Source organism: Salmo trutta, chromosome 30, assembly GCF_901001165.1.
Source record: "Salmo trutta chromosome 30, fSalTru1.1, whole genome shotgun sequence".
NCBI lineage: Eukaryota > Metazoa > Chordata > Actinopteri > Salmoniformes > Salmonidae > Salmo > Salmo trutta.
The window spans coordinates 13,717,799-13,742,116 of NC_042986.1; the positions used below are offsets into that span (position 1 = coordinate 13,717,799).

At 41.4% G+C, this 24,318-nt stretch overlaps 1 protein-coding gene across 2 annotated transcripts; it reads left to right on the forward strand.

Annotated features, from left to right (window-relative positions):
- Positions 1-973: 973 nt before the first annotated feature.
- Positions 974-24,277, forward strand: LOC115168004 (serine/threonine-protein phosphatase 6 regulatory ankyrin repeat subunit C). Of its 2 annotated transcripts, none has more exons than XM_029722836.1 (26): positions 974-1,229; positions 1,540-1,626; positions 3,601-3,679; positions 3,889-3,959; positions 4,095-4,295; positions 4,557-4,644; positions 6,741-6,883; positions 7,084-7,296; positions 7,547-7,625; positions 7,734-7,931; positions 8,067-8,184; positions 8,300-8,368; positions 8,571-8,711; positions 8,823-8,885; positions 9,033-9,147; positions 9,259-9,330; positions 9,465-9,666; positions 9,916-10,003; positions 10,232-10,349; positions 10,631-10,850; positions 12,501-12,588; positions 13,613-13,696; positions 13,895-14,040; positions 14,167-14,249; positions 14,387-14,561; positions 15,467-24,277. In XM_029722836.1, exons 1-26 carry the CDS (start codon positions 1,203-1,205, stop codon positions 15,733-15,735), a joined length of 3,237 nt encoding a protein of 1,078 aa, XP_029578696.1. In that variant the 5' UTR covers positions 974-1,202; the 3' UTR covers positions 15,736-24,277. The 2 variants fall into 2 exon arrangements, with proteins under 2 accessions (XP_029578696.1, XP_029578697.1); XM_029722837.1 differs by having other exon boundaries at positions 9,036-9,147.
- Positions 24,278-24,318: the final 41 nt, after the last annotated feature.

Sequence of the window (24,318 nt, forward strand, 5' to 3'; positions counted from 1 at the left end):
TGCCTAGTTAAATAAAATAAAAATATACGCGTGTTCACATGCGTATCTGCCTTCTCGTTGGCTAGAATGGTCCAAACTAATCTCGCCTCCTTCCATCTTTGATGATTTATTTCCATTGTTAAGAGCGGTCACTCGACTATCTTGTCAATAGATGATCTTTGACCATACTGTTTTTCAGTGGTGGAAAAAGTACCCAATTGTCATACTTGAGTAAAAGTAAAGAACTCATTATGAAATGACTCATGTAAAAGTGAGTCACCCAGTAAAATACTATTTGAGTAAAAGTATAAAAGTATTTGGTTTAAAATATACTTATGTATCAAAAGTAAAAGTATAAATCATTTCAAATGTCTTATATTAAGCAAACCAGATGGAATAATTGTTTTTTAATTTGCGGATAGCCAGGGGCACACTCCAAACACTCAGAAACAAAGCATCTGTGTTTAGTGAGTTGCCAGATCAGAGGTAGTAGAGATTATCAGGGATGTTCTCTTGATAAGTGCGTGATTTGGACCACTTCTGTCTTACTAAGCATTCAAAATGTAACGAGTACTTTTGGGTGTCAGGGAAAATGTATGGCATAAAAAGTACATTTTCTTTAGGAATGTAGTGAAGTAAAAGTTGTCAAAAAATGAAAAATAGTAAAGTACAGATACCCCAGAAACGACTTAAGTAGTACTTTAAAGTATGTTTTACTTAAATACTTTACACCAGTGCTGTTTTTGGACAAACTAATATTAAACAGAACAGCTGACCCACGGATGCGTTGCTGCCACCAACTGTGTCGGAGGTAGCCTACAATATCAGCAGTCCTGCTCCCGAATAACATTTTTGGGAGTAAACCATGATTCCTTATATGTTAATCTAGTGCCATTTAAAAAAATGGCGAGAATATGTGGAATTGTATTTAGTAGTATATAATTGTCGTTCCCCTTGAAAACAGAGGCCCTCGCATTGTCTGGGAGAGCGAGACCACTGAGGTTAAATAAGAACGCGCGTGGAACTGCGCATGTGCAGGACAGCAGAAAGCCGAAGCCACAAACAAACATCAAGCAGAGACGGACAGCAACACAGATCAAGCGCTATCTTGTAGATCGCTAGCTACATGAGTTAACTTTGAAAAATGAAAATCAAAACAATCGTTTAATATACACTGCAGTTCCACCCTAATGAAGGAGCTCCGTCCTGGCTGATTTTGGGAGATGGGAGTACTCAACATTACAGACCAGGTGAGCTAGCAAGTAGCTAGCATGCTAGTTGAAAAGCCAGTCTGGCTATTTGGCTGTCTAGCTGATAGACTTTTGGTTTGTTAGCTAATCCCGTGTTTTGATAGCATTTTCCTGAAAGTCGAATAGTTCAATAACGTTTGACGCAAGTATCTGTCTGAAAGAAATGTCGTAGGATTGCTAGCTAGATGGCAACGTTAGCTAAACCTCGGCGCGGCCCAAGTATCGCTGATTGATGTATGTAAACTGTTCACTTAACTAGCTACCATTCCTTGCTAAGCACAGCGTGACATTCTCCTGTTCTTCTCCCCAGCCTCCACTGGTCCAAGCGGTTTTCAATCGGAATGCCGATGAAATTCAACAACTATTGCACAACAAGAAAGAGGATGTCAATGCACTGGTATGCTTGTGGTGGTAGACAGTGCTGCAGCACTGGCTCGGGTTTATGGCATTGATATTGGACTGTATCTCAACATCTCTCCAGTTATTGCAAGTAGAGGGGTGCCGTGTGGGTCCTTTACCCAGTTCATATTTATTTTGTATTTCCCAGAAACCTCGTTACTATATACACTACCGTTCAAAAGTTGGGTCAATTAGAAATGTCATTGTTTTTTAAATAAATGCATTTTTTTTGTCCATTAAAATAACATCAAGTTGATCAGAAATAGTGTAGACATTGTTCATTTTGTAAATGACTATTGTAGCTAGAATCTGCTTTAAAAAAAGGAATATCTACATAGGCGTACAGTAAATCAAATGTATTTATAAAGCCCTTATTACAGCGGAAGATGTAACAAAGTGCAATACAGAAACCCAGCCTAAAACAGCAAGCAATGCAGATGTAGAAGCACGGTGGCTAGGGATAAACTCCCTAGAAAGGACGGAACCTTGGAAGAAACCTAGAGAGGAACCAGGCTCTGAGGGGTGTCCAGTCCTCTTCTGGCTGTGCCGGGTGGGCTACTACACTGGAGTGTGAATACAGGCAAATATGTTGATAAAGTAACTTTGTCCAAGAGCAGTGTTTCCAAAAAAGTGGTACGTGTACCCATCTGGTTAAGAAGGCAGTCCCCAGAAGGTACGTGGGGAGATTTTTAAAAAGGAAAACAATATTGGGAAAAATATTACCAAAAAAATATGTTAAAGTTATTTAAATCTTAATAGGCAGGAAAACATTTACTGAGGTCACTGGTGTGAAATCTCTAGTTATTTTATATTTATAGACCAACATTTTAGTTTCGGTGCGTGTGCATTGCACTGTACAGAGGCCCTTTATCAGTAACCATCACTCCTGTGTTCCAATGGCACAGCTAATCCAAGTGTATCATTTTAAAAGGCTAATTGATCATTATAAAACCCTTTTGCAATTATGTTAGCATAGCTGAAAATCGTTGTCCTGATTAAAGAAGCAATAAAACTGGCCTTCTTTAGACTAGTTGAGTATCTGGAGCATCAGCATTTGTGAGTTCGATTACAGGCTCAAAATGGCCAGAAACAGAACTTTTTCTTCTGAAACTCGTCAGTCTATTCTTGTTCTGAGAAATGAAGGCTATTCCATGTGAGAAATTGCCAAGAAACTAAAGATCTCGTACAACGCTGTGTACTTCTCCCTTCACAGAACAGCGCAAACAGGCTCTAACCAGAAATAGGAGTTGGAGGCCCCGGTGCACAACTGAGCAAGAGGACATTAGTGTCTAGTTTAAAAACAGACAACTCACAAGTCCTCAACTGGCAGCTTCATTAAATAGTGCCCGCAAAACACCATTCTCAACATCAACAGTGAAGAGGCGACTCAGGGATGCTGGCCTTCTAGGCAGAGTTCCTCTGTCCATTGTCTGTGTTCTTTTGCCCAACTTAATCTTTTCTTTTTATTGGCCAGTCTGAGATGGGGCTTTTTCGGAGTCGCCTCTTCTCTGTTGACATTGAGACTGGTGTTTTGCGGGTACTATTTAAGGAAGCTGCCAGTTGAGGACTTGTGAAGCATCTGTTTCTCAAACTAGAGACACTAATGTACTTGTCCTCTTGCTCAGTTGTGCACCGGGGCCTCCCACTCCTTCTATTCTGGTTAGAGACAGTTTGCGCTTTTCTGTGAAGGGAGTAGTACACCGCGTTGTACAAGATCTTCAATTTCTTGGCAGTTTCTCCATTTGCAATGGACAATTTCTTTTGCTTTTATTTCAAAAAGGACAATTCTAAGCAGCCCCAAACTTTTGAATGGTAGTGTGTGTATATACAATAACAGTACAAAGTCAACAGAAGGCCTAAATGTAAATATTTCAGCAATATTTCACAAATGTGTTTATTGGTGGCTGACGGGGTAAGAGGGAGATAGATTTTGCATCTCAATACAAATGGTTAATTTGTCTTTTCCCCACAGGACCAAGAGCGCCGCACGCCACTACATGCTGCTGCCTGTTTGGGAGATGTTCATATCATGGACTTCCTCATCAATGCAGGTAATTGTGACCAAAATGGACCAATCACTGGTACTTCTATTCACTAAACAGAATGCCCCCGCCTGACCTTCTGATGTGTGTGCAATGAAAATGTGGTTTTGGTCTTCTTGCAGTTGTAGTAACACTGTGTAGTGTCTGTTCATTAGTATGACACTACTGTACTTGTCATGGCCCTTTAATAATGCTCCTTGTCTTGTACACTCTCATAGGTGCAAATGTAAATGCTAAGGACCATGTGTGGTTAACTCCATTGCACAGGGCAGCTGCCTCCCGGAATGAAGTAAGCAATGTTGATCATCTCTCTCATGTTAAGATTTATATAGCACTTAGTACCAAATTGTTTCAAACATGGACAATGTTTGGGTTTTGTCAAGAAGTGTTTTCTCAAGCCCTGTTTTATTCCTTCTCTCTCCAGAGGGCAGTGGGACTACTTCTGCGGCAGGGAGCTGAGGCCAATGCACGGGACAAGTTCTGGCAGACACCGCTGCATGTTGCAGCTGCCAATAGAGCCACACGCTGTGCAGAGGCCCTGCTACCACAACTGAGCAATCTGAACATGGCAGACCGCACTGGCAGAACCGCTTTGCACCATGCTGCTCAGAGCGGATACATGGAGGTGAGAGGGGAGGGCTCGAAATATTGTTTATGCTTAGAACAGCGCCATTTTCACAAACCATTTCAGAGTAGGAGTGTTGATCTAGGATCAGGTCTCCCATCTTATTCATTATGAGTTAAAATAAAGAACAACTGATCATACATCAGCATGCCTACTCTGAGATGATTTTGCAAATACGGACCCAGGTTAGCAGGTGTATGAATAATGAAAATGACATGTATGTGTATATAATATATTTATATTAACTTTCTCTGTCCTTAGATGGTGAAGTTGCTGCTCAATAAAGGGGCCAACTTGAGTGCCAATGATAAGAGAGAGAGACAGCCTATCCACTGGGCAGCATACTTGGGTGAGCTGGTTTCTGTGTTGGGAAACTGTTAAAAGCACAATCCGCAGTTGCTATATCCACCATTGGACTGATAAATAAATGATATGTACCCATTGATTCTTGAAGAATGTAACTTCTAAATGCCTCTTGAGCTTAGTTCAACTGTCGTACCCCATCAGAACCCAAAATATGAACTTGTTTTACTCCGTTTGTAAACAAAGTAAATTTAAACAACACTGTATAGCCTCAAAATAGGGTTAAAACTATAATTTTTATAAAATGGAGGGTCATTCCTTGCATCCACTGCACTCTATAAGTTTGAAAGGTTACATTTCTCCAGTCCCATCCATCAGCCTTTGACCGAAACAGTGGCGCGAAGAGCGCTTTATTGTTTTAACTGCTGATTGCCGCAACAACAAAAAAATGGTGAAAAATTGGAATTTTCGAAACTGGGCATGAATGGCAGGTGATGAAAAAATGCAGTTGTTTCTCCTTAAGTCCTGTTTTAAGTTGAATGAACAGCAGACCTTGGCTGAACATTGTTGTATTTTGTAGTTTATTTGAAAATACAAACTTTTCAAATACTCAGTCGTCAAATATAGTTTATATAGAATTTCAACTAAAAGCAACTTTTCTTTTGATATTCAAATACAGGTTTCAGAAGAACAACTTGCATATATTCAAATATTATTTATTTGCCTATAGCCTAGAATGAATTACGCGAGGGATATGGAATCACCTCAACAATACAGTAAACCACTTTCGCAACTTCAAAATTACTAACAAATATATTTTCAGAATGAGTGAGACAAAGTGATAGAGTAACACTTGACATCAAGTTCTTATACATGTGTAGTAACTGTGATTATTACCATAGCAGCATTGTTGTTACATAGGACTTTGGAAATTGCTTTATAAAAGGCCTAATAGTTATTACATAAGTAGAATAAAGAACAGTCACTATTCCTCTTGTGTACAGTGGTTACAAAAACTCTTTATGTCATTGCTATGCATTTAAAATGCAAATGTGCTAATAAAACGTTGCTCCAAAAGTAATCACAGTTTTATTACACAGGCACGAGAAGTGTTACTGAGAATGATAAGAGTAAAAAAATATGGCTTATGTTTAGAAAGGACATTTTATATCCCAGAAGTGCCTTCTTGAATCAACTACAGCCTGGTAGGTGGACAATCCATGTTAGTTTATATTCGGAGTGAACTATCCCTTGTGTGTTTTAAACAAGAACATTTGAATGTAATTGAGATATTTAAAATAGTATTTGAACCCAGGTCTGAAACAATGGCAGCACTGCCATGTTGTACTGAGCCTTGTTGTTGGAAACCCACATTAGTGTCCGACTTTTGCTGTCGCCGATGCACCTCCCCCAACTTCACTCCTCGACTTTCGTCTACAGTCGGTTGCTTTAACCTAAACGATGAAACGCGCCCAATATCTGCAGTCACCTCGCTGAGTCTAACTTTAAATTATGAAGTCCATTTCAGTGTGACCCGCCAGATTCAGAAGCTTGAGAACCCAATAAAATACAATCAAATGGGGTTTAAGCTTTATTTTATTTTTATTTGGTATAGGAGTCAAAGATAATAGTTTTAGTTTTTCAAACAGGTTGGTTAATTTTATTTCAGTTTACTAACTCATTTTTTTTTTCATGATTAGTTTTAGTTTGCTATAATAACCTTGATGTATTTTGTAGATTAGATATGACCGTCAGACAGATTGGAATTGTATAGGATATTATGTGTGCTCTCTTCATTCATTCCATCTTCAACATGCAGTTCCACATGCTGCCCTGCCATCAGTTGAAGGCAACCAATCCAATAGTTTCAGAAAAGCAGTCACTTCCTGAGATCTGTATTCAAATAGTTTTAGAAAGTAGTAATTTTTGAGGATCTGTATTCAAATAGTTGCAGTCAACTCCAAAGTAACTATTTGTTCCCCTGGAAAAGTAGTTACTTTCCAGAAAGCATAGTAAAAACTACAGTTCACCCTGCTCTGATGAACAGTGGATGTAGTCTTCACAAGAGGGTGACATTTAAAAACGGGACACCGCGGCCTCTCCCCTCTCCTCACACCGCGGCCTCTCCCCTGTGTCTTATAGGGCATCTGGAGGTGGTGAAGCTGCTAGTGTCTCGGAGTGCAGACAAAGGCTGCCAGGACAAGCAGGGCTACACCCCTCTACACGCTGCAGCTGCCAGCGGACACATTGACATCGTCAAGTACCTTCTGAGGCTCGGGGCAGAGGTGAGTGTGGAGTTCAAATGGGTAAACGGACTCTCAAAATAGCCATAGCAAATAATACTTATTACCAACCATGGTCTGGCCATGTTCAGAAGAGGCAGAGGATTATCTCTGATTTACAATTCAATTGTTTTATCTTTTTATTTTTTGACCTTTTGTTACTTAGCTAACTACTCATATCTTGTGTGTTGGTGCTCTTTTAGCTGGATGAGCCCAATGCCTTTGGGAACACTGCACTGCATGTGGCCTGCTACACAGGCCAGGAGGCTGTGGCCAACGAGCTGGTGAACCACGGAGCTAACGTCAACCAGCCCAACAGGAGTGGCTACACCCCACTGCACCTGGCCGCTGTATCCACCAACGGGGCCCTCTGCCTGGAGCTGCTGGTCAACAACGGGGCTGACGTCAACCAGCAGGTTTGGGGCCCTAATGTATTAAAAAATGGTCTCCGAGTACGATTGCTGATCTCAGATACCCTAACTCCTGTCCATATAATCAAATTCATTATCTAAAAGGCTTAACTGATCCTAGATCTGCACTCCTTCTCTAAGACTGACTAATGCCATCCCTACCACCACTTTCACCCTGACATTTAGTTTATTATGTGGGGAATAAACAATGATTTGTCTGCAAGACAAGTAAAACATGTATTTTTTCCGTCTCCAGAGTAAAGAAGGGAAGAGCCCCCTGCACATGGCAGCTATTCACGGACGCTTCACCCGCTCTCAGATCCTCATCCAAAACGGTAACCATGACAACCCCTGTGACTGACCTGTGAGGCTGCTTTAAGTGACTCTTGTCCCACTGGTTCTCTACTCATTCGTCTCTTCCTGTTACTTTGTTTTCCCCCCAGGTGGAGAGATTGACAGTGTGGATAAATATGGCAATACCCCCCTTCATGTTGCTGCTAAGTACGGCCATGAGCTGCTGATCAGCACTCTGATGACCAACGGTGCAGATACAGCCAGACAAGGGATTCATGGGATGTTCCCTCTGCACCTGGCTGTGCTCTATGGGTTTTCAGACTGTTGTCGCAAGCTACTCTCCTCAGGTTGGTACTTTTATATATATTATATCATTCATTCATTCACACACACATCTGTTGGATTCTATACGCTGGAGGGGCTGTCTCTGACTGTAGTGTCACGTGTTGGATGTTATTTCTAGTTGCCTCCTCTCCCCTCAGGTCAGCTGTACAGTATTGTTTCATCTATGAGTAAGGAGCACGTTCTATCAGCTGGGTTTGACATCAACATCCCAGACAACTTGGGAAGGACGTGTCTACACGCTGCTGCCTCTGGAGGGTAAGACACAGAACCGCACTCCAAAACTGGACCTACTCTGAGCCATTGTGTTGGTTAATGCTGTCTAACGAGTCAGCCGTTCTCATCGTGGTGTTCCTCACTTCTCTTCCGACAGAAACGTTGAATGTCTGAACATGCTCTTAAGCAGTGGTACCGACTTGAATCAGAGGGACAAGTCGGGAAGGTGAGTTTTTGCAGTTAACTGTTTGCTTTCTCTTTGTACTCATGCTGGTGTGGGTATGCGATAACGTTCGGGGGAGTAGTCAGTGATTTAAGGTTGTCGGGTTACTGTAAAAGCTTTGTGGTAACGTCTGCTGTAAGAAGTGCTTTGTGAATACGTTTGATGAATGGACTGATAATGATTCTGTGGGCCTTCTTTCGCTCAGGACGCCGTTGCATTATGCAGCTGCTAATGGGAGGTACCAGTGCACCGTGACCCTAGTGAGCGCTGGCGCTGAGGTCAACGAGCCTGACCGTACAGGCTGTACTCCCCTGCACTACTCTGCTGCCTCCCAGGCCTTCTGCAGGTAGGAACTCGCACTCCATCGCAAAAATACGCTGACGCATGACAATACGCTTTCAGGAAACATGGCTGTGTGTTGAATCTGTCATTAAATGTGTTAATTCTGCACTTCCAGAATGGACCGACATTTCCCCGGGACTCTTCAGAGGGAGGAGGATGGAGCAAAGGAGTCCTATTTGTGAGTTTACTGTCTGCAACCATTGTTTTGTATAGCGTCTACAGTCCAGAAAATATATATATATAATTAAAGATCTGCTTAAAGGACTCAATATTTTGTATATTTCATGACATCCACTTGACTGTTGTTTTTGTCTGTCTTTGTAAGTAGTTGCTTGGAGCATCTGTTGGACAACGGTGCCGACCCATCCCTGGTCAACTCTAAAGGTTACAGTGCTGTTCACTATGCTGCTTCCCACGGCAACAAGCAGAACCTGGAACTGGTGAGTCCTTTTGTTTGCGTTCAATACCGCACGAAGCTAAACAGGTGAATTGTTTTTCATCGTGTACCTTGCCGTGTGGATGGTAATGCAGCATGAACCATGTTCCTTCAGCTCCTGGAAATGTCCTTTAACGCATTGGGAGACATCGAGAGCAGTATTCCAGTGAGTCCATTGCATTTAGCTGTAAGTGTGCCTTTCATTCCTAAAACCTTCTCTGATACATCGCTTGAGACCGTGTGAAGAAGATGCCATGTTCGTATAGAGCAGCCAAAAGCATGACTGTTTCCTGTCGTATACCATCTCCTCTCCCCCTTCAGGCTGATAATGGCCACTGGCAGGCGCTGCGTGTGCTGACGGAGACTGCTGCGTACGTGGACGTGCAGGATGCCTCGGGCCGCTCTGTGCTCTACCTGGCCTCCCAGAGAGGTTACGCCCGCTGTGTAGAGGTCCTGCTAGCCCAGGGGGCCTCCTGCCTCCTCAACGAGAACAGACACATGTGGACCCCTCTACATGTCGCAGGTACGGATCACGCCATGCCTCTCAACCCCCCCACCCTTCCTAGAATTGGATGCGGGATGCATTTTTGCAAATGATGCTAATCAAGTTAGTTTATGTGCCAGGTGTAATGAATACATTGACTATCTTACTTGCAAGCATGTGTCCCTGCGTATTGTTCCATATTGTCTATCTTAGGTAGTATGTAATGGCTTAGAAACTAGCAGTCAGGGTGGAGTGTGTAATGGAATTATATTTGTCTTTTCATATCAGCTGCCAATGGCCACACTGAATGTCTGCACATGCTGGTGGACAGTGGGGAGGAGGCAGACCTCACCAACATCACAGACACACAGGAACAGTGAGTGGTCTCTATTTCTCACTGCCTGCCAGGAAGCTTTGTTGACGTTGTCTTTGGTTGTGACGTCCAATTATTCTGTTTATTTTTAGTGTAGATCCAGAGTCATGAATACCGTTTACGCTGTTTACTGAAGATTTGCAGAATCACACATTCTGCCTGCTAGGAGGCTTTATTGTTGATGTTGCCTTGTATTGTAATGTAAATGACTGTGGTACCCCTCTTCCTCAGGACTCCTCTGATGCTGGCCGTCCTGGGTGGCCATACAGACTGTGTCCACCTGCTGTTGGAGAAGGGAGCCTGGCCTGACACCAAAGACAAGAGGGGCAGCACTGCCCTGCACAGAGGGGTGAGTCACACTACTGAGCTGAGCAGTACTGGGCTGGTTACACATCCACTACACTTACTGTGTCCTGTGAAAAAGTTAATGTTGTACAGCGTGGCTGGTTCAGTTATGTGATAGAGAGGAACACTAACATGAGTTTATTGAAGGAACAGCATTAGTTTGAAATAATTATTAAAGCACAGTAGAATTTGAGGAAATCTAGCTGTGTAACTCTTAGGTTAGAGCAGAGAGGAAATGACTCCATCTCTGTCCCTCGCCCCTCCCGGTGTGTCCCTGTCCCGTAGGCTGCGTTGGGCCGTGATGACTGTGTCACAGCCATGCTGGACCACAAGGCATCTGCACTGTGTCGGGACGGCCAGGGTCGTACCCCACTGCACTACGCTGCCTCCCGCGGCCACACTGACATCCTCGCCAATCTGCTGCGTGCGGCCACGCGCTCCGACCCTCTTGACTCCCTATTGGACCATGAAGAGTACACGCCATCACACTGGGCTGCTTACCAAGGTCAGCGTTCAATAGGTGTATACAGTGCCTTCAGAAAGTATTCCTACCCCTTGACTTATTCCACATTTTGTGTTAGTTTGAATTCAAAATGGATTCAATTGGTATTTTTCTCACCCATATACACAAAATAACCCATAATTACAGTGAAAACATACTTTTGGAATATTTAGCAAATTTATTGAGAATAAAATACACAAATATCTAATATACATACGTACGTATTCACACCCCTGAGTCAATTCATGTTATAATCACCTTTGCGAGCGATTACAGCTGTGAGTCTTTCTGGGTAAGTCTCTAAGAGCTTTGCACACCTGGATTGTACACTTTTTGCGTGTTATTCTTTAAAAATTCTTCCAAGGTCTGTCAAGTTGGTAGTTGATCATTGCTGGACAGCCATTTTCATGTCAAAACTGTAGTTCGGCCACTCAGGAATATTCAATATCTTCTTGGTAAGCAACTCCAGTGTATATTTGGCTTTGTGTTTTAGGTTATTGTTCTGCTGAAAGGTGAATTTATTTCCCAGTGTCTGTTGGTAAGCAGACTGAACAAGGTTTTCCTCTAGGATTTTGTCTGTTAGCTCTATTCCACTTATTTTTATCCTCCAAAACCCCCTAGTCTTTGCCGATGACAAGCATACCCATAACATGATGCAGCCAGCACCATGCTTGAAAATATGAAGAGTGGGACTCAATGATGTGCTGTGTTAGATTTGCCCCAAACGTAGTGATTTGTATTCAGGACAAAAAGTTAATTTCTTTGCCACTTTTTTAGCATTTGTACTTTAGTGCCTTGTTGCAAACAGGATGCATGTTTTGGAATATTTTTTTTCTGTACAGACTTCTTTTCACTCTGGCATTTAGGTTAGTATTGTGGAGTAACTGCAATGTTGTTGATCAATCCTCAGCTTTCTCTGATCAGTCATTCAACTCTGTAACTGTTTTAAAGTCACCATTGGCCTCGTGAAATTCCTGAGCGGTTTCCTTCCTCTCCGGCAACTGAGTTAGGAAAAACGCCTGTATTTTTGTAGTGACTGGGTGTATTGATAAACTATCCAATCTGTTAACTTCACGAAGGTGATTCAATGTCAGAATAGTTTAATTTGTATTTTTTTTTAACCCATCTACAAATAGGTACCCTTTTTTGCGAGGCATTGGAAAAACCTCTGGTCTTTGTGGTTGAATCTGTTTGAAATTCACTGCGAGACCTTAAATCAAGGTAAACACTGTTATTGCACACAGAGTGAGTCCATGCAACTTAGTATGTGACCTGTCAAGCGAATGTTTACTCCTGAACTTATTTAGGCTTGCCATAACAAAGGGGTTGAATACTTAATGACTCAAGACATTTCTGTTTTACATTTTTAATTCATTTGTAAACATTTCTAAAAACATAATTACACTTTGACATAGGGTTGTGTGTGTAGGCCAGTGACACACAATCACATTTTAAATTCAGACTGTAACAAAACAAAATGTGGGAAAAGTCAAAAGGGTGTGAATGCTTTCTGAAGGAACTGTATATGAAATGTATGTATAAATCGAATGTGAGGGGAGAACCTATATCTGTTTTTGTAGCGTGACCGTTCGTTATTCAAATGAAATCGCTAGCAGTATGCAAATTTGAAACACACTTTGTCTTCTTTCTCAGGGCAAGAAGACTGTTTGGAGGTTTTACTTGAACACAAAACGTGTAGTATCCAGGAGGGAAACTCCTTTACCCCATTGCACTGTGCTCTGTGAGTATTCTCTAGTCAATGTTTTAAACATGACTATACAGGTAACTGCCAAAATAAAATGGAAAAACTTGAGTAAATGAGGGATAAAAGTATATTGGAAACAGGTGCTTCCACACAGGTGTAGTTCCTGAGTTGATTAAGCAAATAACAGCCCATCGTGCTTAGGGACATGTATAAAAATGCTGGGCAGGCATATTATTTTCAAGTATGGGTAACTACATAAGTGGAGTATCTAAAAGTGGGTGTTGCAAAATAACAAGTGGGAAGATAAACAGCAGTGGGTGTGTCAAAACCTAACAGCTAATTGGGCAGATTGGTTGCCCCTCACGATTGTTTTGCGTGGCTGCTTCCTTGTAGCATTTTAGCTAGGCAGGTTAGGAGGAAAAGGGTTAGGCTTAGCTAAAGTGCTACAAGGAAGCAGAAAGTAGCCGCACAAAACTGGATTGAGTGGCAACCAATCTTCCCAATTAGCTCTTAGGTTTCCATACACCCACTTGTGTTGATCCTCCCACTTGTCTCGCAACGCTCACTTTCAGACAGGCTCTACGTATGCAGTTACCCATGACTCGTTATTTTGTCTACCATGGCTATGTGTCACCCGGGTGACAATGACCCCATCCACAGGGCACGACTGGTCACTGAATGGATTGATGAGCATGAAAATGACATAAACCATATGCCATGGCCGTCTCAGTCACCAGATCTCAACCCAATTACACACTAATGGAGATTCTGGAGTGTAAGACAGCGTTTTCCACCACCATCAACAAAACACCAAATGATGGAATTTCTGGTGGAAGACCGATGTAGAATCTATGCCAAGCTGCATTGAAGCTTTTCTAACTCATGGTGGCCCAACGCCCTATTAAGACATTATATTGGCGTTTCCTTTATTTTGGCAGTTAACTGTACATTATTAGGGCAATGTCTGTAAAAAGTGTTTGGGAAAGGATCAGTGATGGGTTTGATGTTTTAGCACTAATTTGGTCATGTTTGGTCATCTTCGATTTATGCGATATTGCAGAATGAATGGCCATAGTGGAGCTGCAGAGATGCTGTTGGAATCTGCTGGCGTACAGATGGTTAACACCAGGGATACTAAAGAAAGGTAGGCCTATTGAGAGCAAGGTGCCGTTATCTTATCTAGATGTTTAACTGGGTGTCTCCTGTCATTTGTATACCTTTTTTAAAGCTGTACCTCTGTACTTAATGTGGACTCCAGTTTCCTCCAGTTTTAACTGTAGTTTCATTGTCATGTGATACTGATCTCACCAATGATGGGCTGTCTCTCTCTCTGTGCCTGTAGGACCCCTCTTCATGCCGCAGCATGTGCTGAGGATGTGGCGGGGCTGCAGCTGGTCCTACGCCACGGAGCTGAGATCAACGCCGTGGACCACACCGGACGCTCTGCTCTCATGGTCGCCGCCGACAACGGACAGAGTGGCACCGTGGGTAAGTCTACAGAGCACCTTTTCCGTTGAGGTTTTGTAAAAGGATGGAGTTCAGCAAGTCCTGTGAAGTAACGCTTGATGAGAGTGAATGCATTATCTGTTGGGATGAATCCTGTGTAATTTCCAGCCATCCTCTTGCACCGAGCCAAGGCTGACCTGACACTGCTGGACGACAATGGAAACACTGCCCTGCATCTGGCCTGCAGCAAAGTAAGCACCACAAAGTAAAATATCATCCGAGCTCAGAAATCCTTGACTATGCAGCACCTCTCTCATGACCTGAGATGATGGAACATGTATTGATGATGATGGTTGATGTAAGCATGTTTTTCCTATTTGTCTCACAGGCTCATGAGATGTGTGCCCTGCTGATTCTGGGGGAGATCCATAACCCTACCCTCATCAATGCAACCAACGCTGCACTGCAAATGCCGCTGCATCTAGCAGCACGCAACGGTCTGGCCACAGTTGTCCAGGCACTGCTGAGTCGAGGAGCCACAGTGCTGGCAGTGGATGAGGAGGGTAAGGGACACTATTCCACTTTATCCTTTGCCCAAACATCTTCATTTTAAACATCAGAAAGTCCTACGCCATGTCGTCTTGTTGTTATGGGCTTGGGCTCGAAATGATTTCTAATTGACTTCAGATTTTTTGTTACTTACCGTAAAACTTTCATTAATAGCCCAGGTGTTTATTTGCTTAGATCACTGAACACGACAGGTGCTTATTACAGACAGGCTTCTATTTGGGCTTCTATTTGAGACAGGCGTCTTTCCTTTTCCTTTTTGCCCATTTGCGTAGTTAATTGTTTAATTACAGCATTCCCTTCCAGGATTTTAATCAAATTCTTAATTTCCTGTGTTATAATTTACACACTGTCCCATTTATTTTATCTTAGAATGCCTTTATAAAATAGAAAAATAACTTTTCCTTGACAGAATAATGATTCTCCTTGGACTGCATTTGTGGTAGTTCATACCTTTGCCACTAGAGTGCGTGTGGCCAATTTTATTTATTCACTTCTTTTTTTTTTTAGAGGTCTGTACTCGAAGTTGACTGTTTTTGTCAGTTAGCTAGCGGTTCTGAGGTTAGCAGCCGATGGCTAACAGTTTCTTCCTGCCGATTTTAAAAACGCATGATCGCTATCATTTTTTCAAGTCCATTACTGAATTATTTAATGTAACCAATCAAACATTAAACCTCGTAAACAATTAATTTAGCCCCTACTTGTATTTGAAACAACCGTTTATTTTCTGAAATGTGCCGTTGCCTGGCTATTAAGAGACGGGTGGCTATTTGAGACCCATTATTTAATTGAAGTTTTACGGTACTTACTTGTTTTAGGTATTTACATTTTCCTTGAGCATAGGCCATAGACCACAGCTTTCCAGTGTATGCTGTCTGATTGTGCGTTTGTTGTCGACAAGGACACACTCCAGCCCTGGCCTGCGCCCCCAACAAGGACGTAGCTGACTGCCTGGCTCTGATCCTCTCCACCATGAAACCTTTCCCTCCTCTGGACCCTTCCTCCTGCCCCTGCTCCTCTTCCTCCGTCTCCCCCGGTCTCAACCTACTGAAGCATTGCGGCATCACTGCTGCCTGCACGCCGCTGCCCAACGGAGGCCTCCACCATCACAACGGCTATGTCAAAGACCGCCATGCCGCTGTCAGCCTGGACGGATGCCTTTCTGAGTGAGGCCATCCTACATCTACTGTCTGACAGCACTACCACCACCACAGGGTAGCCTGTGTGTGTGTGAGTGATCTTCTCCTGAAGTGCAGTCAAACCTATATGCAAATTGAACCCACAGCATCTATCTATCCCAGCTCTGTATAAGTTAGTGCTTAACACTGAGACCGATCTCTTTCTGTAAGGTCACTGGAATACTGCTTTGTCCCAAAATGGTTACTAATAACCACCCACAAAATCCCTTTAAATAATGTCCCGCAAATAGGTACTCGTCAGCACAGAAAAATGACTGACAGCTAAAAGCACTGTTCATTATTTTCTTCTTTTTTAATCTTTTTAGTCTTTTGTTGAGTCACTTTTTTTCTCTTCATATCATTCAGTATTTAACATCCTTTGACGTGCTGGCCTTGTAGAGAAATGCACAGCCTTCCTAAAAGGAGAATGATCCAAAGGGTTCTAGGACTTTATGAATGAACCATACAAAGTCCTACCCAAAAGTGCAATGCTAAAATATAAAGATTCTGACTTTAACAAAAAAAATGATAATATGTACCTTCTGTAGTAACCTAATATTTAAACTTTTGGCCTCGTTTTCTTTGTGGGGCATATTCATAGAGGAGAATTTCATAGGGCTGCTAAAGTTTGAAAGATGAATATGTAAGCATGTCTCCTTACGAAGGGGAACAATGCTCAGGTTGGCATTTCAGCATACATTTGCTCTCAATGCTGAAGTATTGTCTAGAACACAATTTTGTGTTTACTAAGTGAGAATTTGGTTTAAAGCATATACATTATGACCAAAGGTGAATATCACTGCTATGACTGACAAAATATTTATTTGAGAAATATTTACAGAGAAAGATCAATGTTGAGATACCTCTTAAGTCATTTTGCAGCTGCTGAACGGCTAGACAGGGAAAGTAGTAGCAATGAAGCCTTTATTTATTTGAAGTCTTTAGGAGCGGACTCGCCCCATTGACCTTCAGCAAAACACATTATCTTGAATTCTAAGATTACTGCTCAGTGATAATCTTACAAGCCATTTCAATTGATTTCCCATTTTTCTTTCCTTAAATCATTCCCAAAACATTTTGGTACATTGAATTCGAATTACCTTCGGAGAGGAATCTTATTTGTATTATTTCCCGAAATGTTACTTCAGCCATTTTGGAGCTGGAGAAATACCACTCTATCAAAAAGCATGTATCTTGTCTAGTACGATGGTCAGTTCTGGTGTGAGATTGAAACGCTGGACTGACAGTGTTCTTCCCTTTTTTTGTTATTGTATAATTTAAGCAATATTTAATTTCTGGCATTTTGAACGTTATCAAAAAGACAATCATAGTCTCAAGGGCTTTTGTTTCCTTGGAAATCTTGTTTGATGTTCACCTTATTTGTTTGAGTACCGATACTAGCAACATGGAAATGATCTATTCTAGACTAATGGCTAAAGTCTGTGTCCAAGGCATTTTTCGCTCTGTGCCTAGAACAAAAAAAATGCAATTGATTGCCTCCATGGCAGTACGGATGCAGGATGTGATGAACCCTAGGTCTCACCCACTGGGTAGCAGAGAAGCATTGGATCCTATTCAGACTTGTTAATCTGTTGAGGATATGATTCCTTGGTTGGACTTGATTGTTCATGTCTCCGGACAGAATTCTTGACTAACTAAAGAGACTTGAAAGCCTAGTAGGTACGTAGGGTTACTTACTGTAGGAAGGAACTGAGAGGAAACTAATGTTACACTCTCATATGGCCAGTAGTAATACTTGTGTTTTTAGTAAAGCCGATAAGTGTGAAATTCCTTTTTTGGTATGTATCCTGTCTTGTGGGTCTACATACATTGTAGATTGTTGTATCGGACCACTGGAGCTCTTTGCCTGACTTAATTTAAATATTTTTACACTACCATTTCTATTATATCATCAGAGGATCAATAGATTTCAGTGATTCACTGGGACTCATTTTTCATTTAATGCTTCGCCACAACCTCGTCTCTTGATGAATGCTAAATGACATGCATTAGTTCTGGATGAGAAATATGAGGACCTAATATGATACCAGAGTAGCATATCATGTTGTGCCCTATAGTCAGTGTTGTCTGGGGGAGAGGAGGAACAAAGGGAAGTGTATAGTCTTTTGATGTCGTCATGTGTAAAGGGGGAATAGTCTCGGGCTGTGAGGAACCAGGAACCAAATGACATGGATTGATGACGAACAACAGGAAAATCATATTGGCATTATTTTAGTTGTATGCACACTACAATGCAGTTCCATTTTAGCCCTGATCCAAGGCACTTGAGATAGTTAAGCACTTTAACACATTCAGCATATCTGTGTGCAGTCTGAATAAATGCATATGTATATTTACATATGGGTTGTAGCTAAAGTGCAAAAGACAGGAACAGATTGCAAGGATTGTATACGCTGCTTCATTGACTGCGATTTAACTTCAAAACTCTAAAGCTAAAAAGATTTCATGGTCCAAAATCCAGTCATCACGATGCGGTTTGATTGATGCCAGCCCAGGGTCCGCTATTAGTCCTTGTGGTTAGTCCAGTGATTTAGCTAGGCTTGCTTTCGCCGTGCTTGTATCCTCCTCAGGCTCCTCGCCTAACTCCACACTGAGGGATGCATGTTGTACAATAGAGACACTGATTACCTCAATCATCCAACCGCAGGTGTGTCTGGCTAGCAGGTCGGGTTCACGTTCCCCAGTTCAGACACCGCATGCATCAGCTGATGGTAGCGTGCCACGTCATCGACTGCGTGCTGTCAGGCACCTGATTGCTATAACATAGTGATGTGGTTACCTGATGGGTATTTTACATATCTGGCATGTGTCAGCAACGTCTGACCAGAGGAACACGAGCCGTGTGTGTGTGTGTGTGTGTGTGTGTGTATATATGTATATAGATTTTATTTTTCAATTCCCTTGTCCAGCTGATGGCGCCAGTTCTTCAGTTTATATCCCATCTGGGACTACCCCATATCTGTGTTCCATTGATAGACTGAGAACTCATTGTAAAGGAGCTTGAGATCATAATTCTAATTTTAAAGAAACAAGTAAAATATATTTCCCTAGGGTTTAATATTAGGAAGCAATGAAAGGATTATTTGTAGCATTAATGACTGTGAAAGACGTGTGCAGCACATCTATTGCTCTTCGACTGTGTTTAGGCCAATCCAACAAAGCATTTCATAGATGCCAATTGAAGATTTACGGAGTAGTCGTCACATGAGAATCTTAGGTCAAAGTTAGGGCCTTATTTGCCAAAGTACATTGGATAATAAAACTATTTAAAAAAAAGAATAGAAATGGGTTAGAGAAATATGCAGGCATTCGAGCAATGTACATACTGAATATTAATCTGAGCCATGAATTGACTCACATGTGAATCTAGGGTCAAATTGGAACAAGACTACTTGCTTTCTCCTGACTTATGAACTATTACACTGCATTTCTCTGGCATTCATGAAACGGTAAAGTAGCAGCTAGAAGTAATCGTGGTATTAGTCTTCCTGTCATGGGTCTTTCTTAAATGTGTTCCAGCTATACCTAAGCCCCTATGTGTGTGTCATAACCATGTATTGACAATGGAGACAGGAGGTTGGAGGGTTTGAACATTAATCTCTAACACCATTAAGATTGCCTTACAATATCTTCTGAACAGGACATTTAACTACGCTGTAGATGCTTTCATTTTTTTTTACATTCATTGGTAGCCGGTTTTTGAAAAAGAAAATGCACCTAGCTAGCTACATCCATTTAGTGCCATAGAAACCTTTATTTGCCTTTAAGCATGATAGTCATACTGTACTTGGTCAGTAGAAAAATGTTTGTTTGGACTCATTTACTGTGGTAGCCATGGTTAGAGTGAACATTATATATATATATATATATATTTTTTTTTTTGTTGGAATGATTATTAAGTTCTGATTTGAAGCATTGCTGGCACAGATACAGGTCATGATGTCATTGGTGACTAATGGTTTGAACCACTTAGTACTGATCGTAGGAAGTGGAAAGCAATCATAGAATAGAGTTTGTGGTAGTCTGGAGAAAAGAATGGATGGAAGATTTAAAATGTTTATAATTGTACAGACTATTTGTGTTGGCATAAACTGATAATAATAATGAATGGTAATTTCTTTGCCCGTGGTTTGTAATTATTCTAGAACAGTTTTTGATGTTTGCAGATGTATGGTTAACAGGGAATAGATTTACCTCGTCCTCGATGGATGCCCCTATTCTTACTTGAAGTATCTTTCATAGAATACAAATGTAAAACTTTAATTCACAGCAGAGCCTTTTAAAGGCAAAGGAACAAGTATCTTGCAGTACCTACTACGTTATAACACCTAACATCTTGCTAGTTATGTTTCCCAGTGGGACTGCTAAAATCTCTGCTGGTTTTGCTATTATGGGATGTGTCCCCCATGTGTCCCGAATGGCACCCTATGCCCTACATAGTACACTACTTTTGACCAAAGCCCTATGGGGGGGCCTCTGGTCAAAAGTAGTGCACTATAATGGGAATGGGGTGTCATTTTGGTCGCACACAGAGATCCTTTGGTGTAGAAGCACATGCATCCATGTTGGTGGCACACTGCTCAAGGTTGCCTTGTGATTGTTTTGGGGATTTTGCCATATTTGTAAGTGGAAAAATTGGGATTTCACTTATTACCGGTCTTGTCAGCTCGACTGTCACCTCCAAAACCAAATAACGCTGTTAATGAATTACCTCCATACCGGTTGGAGAGTAGAGAAAGGAAGAACACAGACGTCTACCTTGTTGTCAGTGTGATTTCTACGGACCAAATTATGAGAGTTCTAGTATGTGAAGGGCAGAAGAATCTGTAATTCAATGGAGGTCATGAGGAAAAGTAGTGTGAAAACACATTTTATAGTGGGGGGACTGCTATGCAGTAACTATTTACCCCCTCAAGTTAGTGAACGTGGGAGGTTTTGTAGAGTATCACTCATGCTAGCTTTCCCCCTGCTTGTGGTCTCATTACGTTTCTTCCATCATTTGGACCTGTGTGACGTGGTTGGTGCCTTTTTTAAATGTTTTTTTTAAATGAATGCTCTATCTACCGCATGGTCTTCCAGTTATACCTCCCGGGAAGCCTTATGAATGACATGTAAAAGCATAGAAGAGCGCATCTCTCTGAAAAGAACATTCTCAACCTACAGTATGTGATGTGAGCTATAATAAGCAACTCCTGTTTTACGTTCTTGGCCGATTCTGTGTGCATGCTATGGGTCTCTGAGTTTGAGTCATATGGAGTGAACGATCTGAACAATCTCCTTTCTGATGTTGAATGCGCCAATATTGAAGTAACTTTTTGAAAGCACAAATCCAAAGATGGAACCATTATTCTTTAATGTCACCTCAAGGATGGCTCTCAGTGCTGTGGCGGTTAGAGCCAAGAAAGGTGGTCATGGAGAATAGGAAAGCATGGGATTGGATGGTCGGTACCAGTACTGTAAATGTAGTTTCTCCCTGAAGTCTGAGCATATCAATTCAGATTGTTTCAGTTGTATGTATTTAATTAAACTTGCTAGCTGTAGAGAATAGATCAAGTTGTGGAAATCCTATTGGGGTACAGTAGTAATGATAATGTGTTGGTTGTAACTGTTTGGAGTGTTTTTTTTGTATTAGACTGATTGAAAGTAGGGGTTTCTTAGTAGCAGTGTGTAGCGTTGATAGTGTGACCGTGCTGTAATATAACATGCGTTGTCTGATATTAGCATGAGGGCGAGGTAGATCGTCCTCTTTAAGCTTGCCTCTATTTTTTTTTTTTATGGTTGAAAAAGACGAGTGCAATAAACCTTATTTATCATTTCCTTCCTCAAGTAAAATAACATGACCTGCGTTTTTCAAGGCCAAAAACAAAATAGACTTTCTGTGGCGGGCAGTAGGATTGGAACATTTCCTAGCTGCTTTGCGTCCAGAGAAGTGGCACTTGTTAGAATCTAGAATATGGAATTGCATTCTTAGGACTGTGTGATTTTGATATTTAAGTATCAAAGCTGCTTGCTCATAAGGGAGACCGTGTACAAGATGATTTGACTGGTAGATCAACCGCGTGGTTTTTTGTAATTGCAGTTGGATGGCATTTTATGGAGTGAATCTCCTTCAATCTTTAAATGTTTTGCTTGCGTGTGTAGGTGTGTACGTATGCATCGTCCTCCGTATCAAATGATATGGGTTTTTTTTTTGGACGTAAATGAAGTGGTTTAAAGACATGATGAAATACCTTCTTGTTTTCGAAAGAAACATTAAGAGAGACTCCCCCCTAATTCATCTCACCCCCGTTTAGTATCTTTCACAATCTTACTACTTGCTCTGTGCGTGATAAACTTCTTCAGTGAAGATCAGAACAGCTTAAAAAAAGTTGAGACAATTTCCTGAACTGTACAAGTATAATGTTGAGGGGGTGAATGGCATGTGTCCCTTAATGTAAGTAGGCAGGCCTGTTTAAATCAGACATGTCGATGACAATGGAAATGAAAAGGTAGCGAATAAAGTGTACCAGTATCGTAAGATCAGCTCGGTGCCTAGGGTAGGACGTGTATACCTACTGTATACATCTTTTTGACATGTACTATGTTGGAAGCCCGTACGATATTGGTTGTTCCCCTTGAAATTACCCTTTTAATCGGCAGAGGTAGGAAATATTCGAAAACCATGTTGGCCATTATTGCAGTAATTTGCTGTACAAGCAACTTCTACTTCACCCATGATGAAGTCTTTGGCCAGACAATCTCGAGTATCTCCGTAATGGTGATTCACCTAGAGCACAGTGATTAGGACACGATCAGTTGGAGGTACTCTATGGCTTATGTGCTCCCTGAGCAATACATGGGAAAAGGATGTATTCATTGGGTATATCCTGTGGTATTTGTTGGTCCTTCTGCTGTTTCTTTATTTGTTCTGCAGCACCCTAACTGAATGTAAACTGATAAAGACCGACTAAGGGTTAGTTGCCTGTTTTACTCAGTGGCTTATCTGTTGTAAATACCTTGGAGTGGACCACATACCAGGAGAGGGGGAGGAGTCTGAATTAGGGCACATGATTAGTTATAATCAAATGGTTTCTCAATGCACCTTTTAAAAAGAGATTTGGTTTGTCCGCCAAACATTCCAATAGTTTTTGCAAGCTTTGCTGTACCCCCCCCCCCCCCCCCCCCAGCGGAAGGAACCATTCCCTATTTTAACGCTTGATTACCTCATTTACAAACCTTCTAATACTATTCTACTGTGAGAAGAAAATGCCATCACCAGCATGTGCTCTAGAGCTGTGATGGCAATGACACCAGGACCAATGATGTAGCTCCATTTCCAAATTAATGAATTCAAACATGGCCAGTCAAGGAATATAAACACGCCTCTCACTTACTACAAATTCTATAAGGTTGGTACATTAATTGGTATTATCCATGTAAATAAACTTGTTTGCATTTCTTGCAGTTTTCAGTAGAAGCATTTTTCCTACCTCCTATAAATTGCAGCTTTGAGTTCATCTCCACCTGTTTTGACAAACAAATACACAGTAGCCTATGAGAACCTTAGCATTTTGCCATGAACAATTATACTTCAACATGAAGTGTGCTTGATTGTATGTATAATTGTGTGTTCAACATGAAATTATTTATGAAAAACATATTAGAAAATAGCACTGGGATGTGAAGCCAGACTGTTGTGACGCTGATAACGAATGTCTTCTACCCACGCTAGACATTAATTTTGACTGATGTGCTCCTTGCATAGCAAACCCCCTTCTTTTTGGGATGAATTACATGAATGAGTACATTGGCATTTTCTGTTTGTCTTTGTCTTGAACCGATGTACAAATGTTTTCATGTTGTGCTCTACATCTCAGTTAAAGTTTACAGCTTCCTGGAATGTGAATGTTTTGTTGGGTTAGTTATTGCATACGTACGTACGTACAGCTGGTTTGGTACTATCATAATATATATTTTTCACAGGTTGTCATGGGGGAGTCAGGTTATATGCACATTGTTATATTCTGGACGTGGGTGAGTTTTGTTCCCCTCAAGCCGTATGCCTTCAAAAACACTAATCCACTCCAAACCAAACTGTTGGTAGGTGTTTGCCTCCCCACCATAATCTCTGTATAGCTGCTGTAATTCCATGTGAATAGGGGACCAGTGAGAGGTCAGGTATCTGACCAGACAGACCCTTGCCCTGCCCCCACATTCCATTCACCCCACTATCCCTCCAAAACCTCAAGCCATTTCTTTATTTGACAATGCAATCGATCCTGAAAGCACTTTGCCTTGTTATTCCATTGTGTGGACAATATGTAAATGGTAATTTGTTATAGAAATGTAAAAGATAATTCACAATTTTGGAAGAATCTGCATCTGTCTTTGACGCTAAAATGATTTTAAAGGATTTATTAAACATTTGAACCTAACTCTATTTTATACAATGTTTGCTGCAGCCAGTTGGTCTTGTCATTCAGTATTGTGGCTTAGGGTTGGTTGTGTGTTTTAAATAAAGTGCTATTGCTGAATATTCAATGCAATGTGTGTTTCTGATTTGAGTCCTAGATGT

Excerpts from the sequence above, each read along its gene's own strand:
- LOC115168004 (XM_029722836.1), top strand. The coding sequence starts at position 1,203 with ATGGGAGTACTCAACATTACAGACCAG. Across the intron at positions 7,297-7,546 it reads GGGCTGACGTCAACCAGCAG|AGTAAAGAAGGGAAGAGCCC; the intron begins GTTTGGGGCCCT and ends TTCCGTCTCCAG. Across the intron at positions 7,932-8,066 it reads TCGCAAGCTACTCTCCTCAG|GTCAGCTGTACAGTATTGTT; the intron begins GTTGGTACTTTT and ends CTCTCCCCTCAG.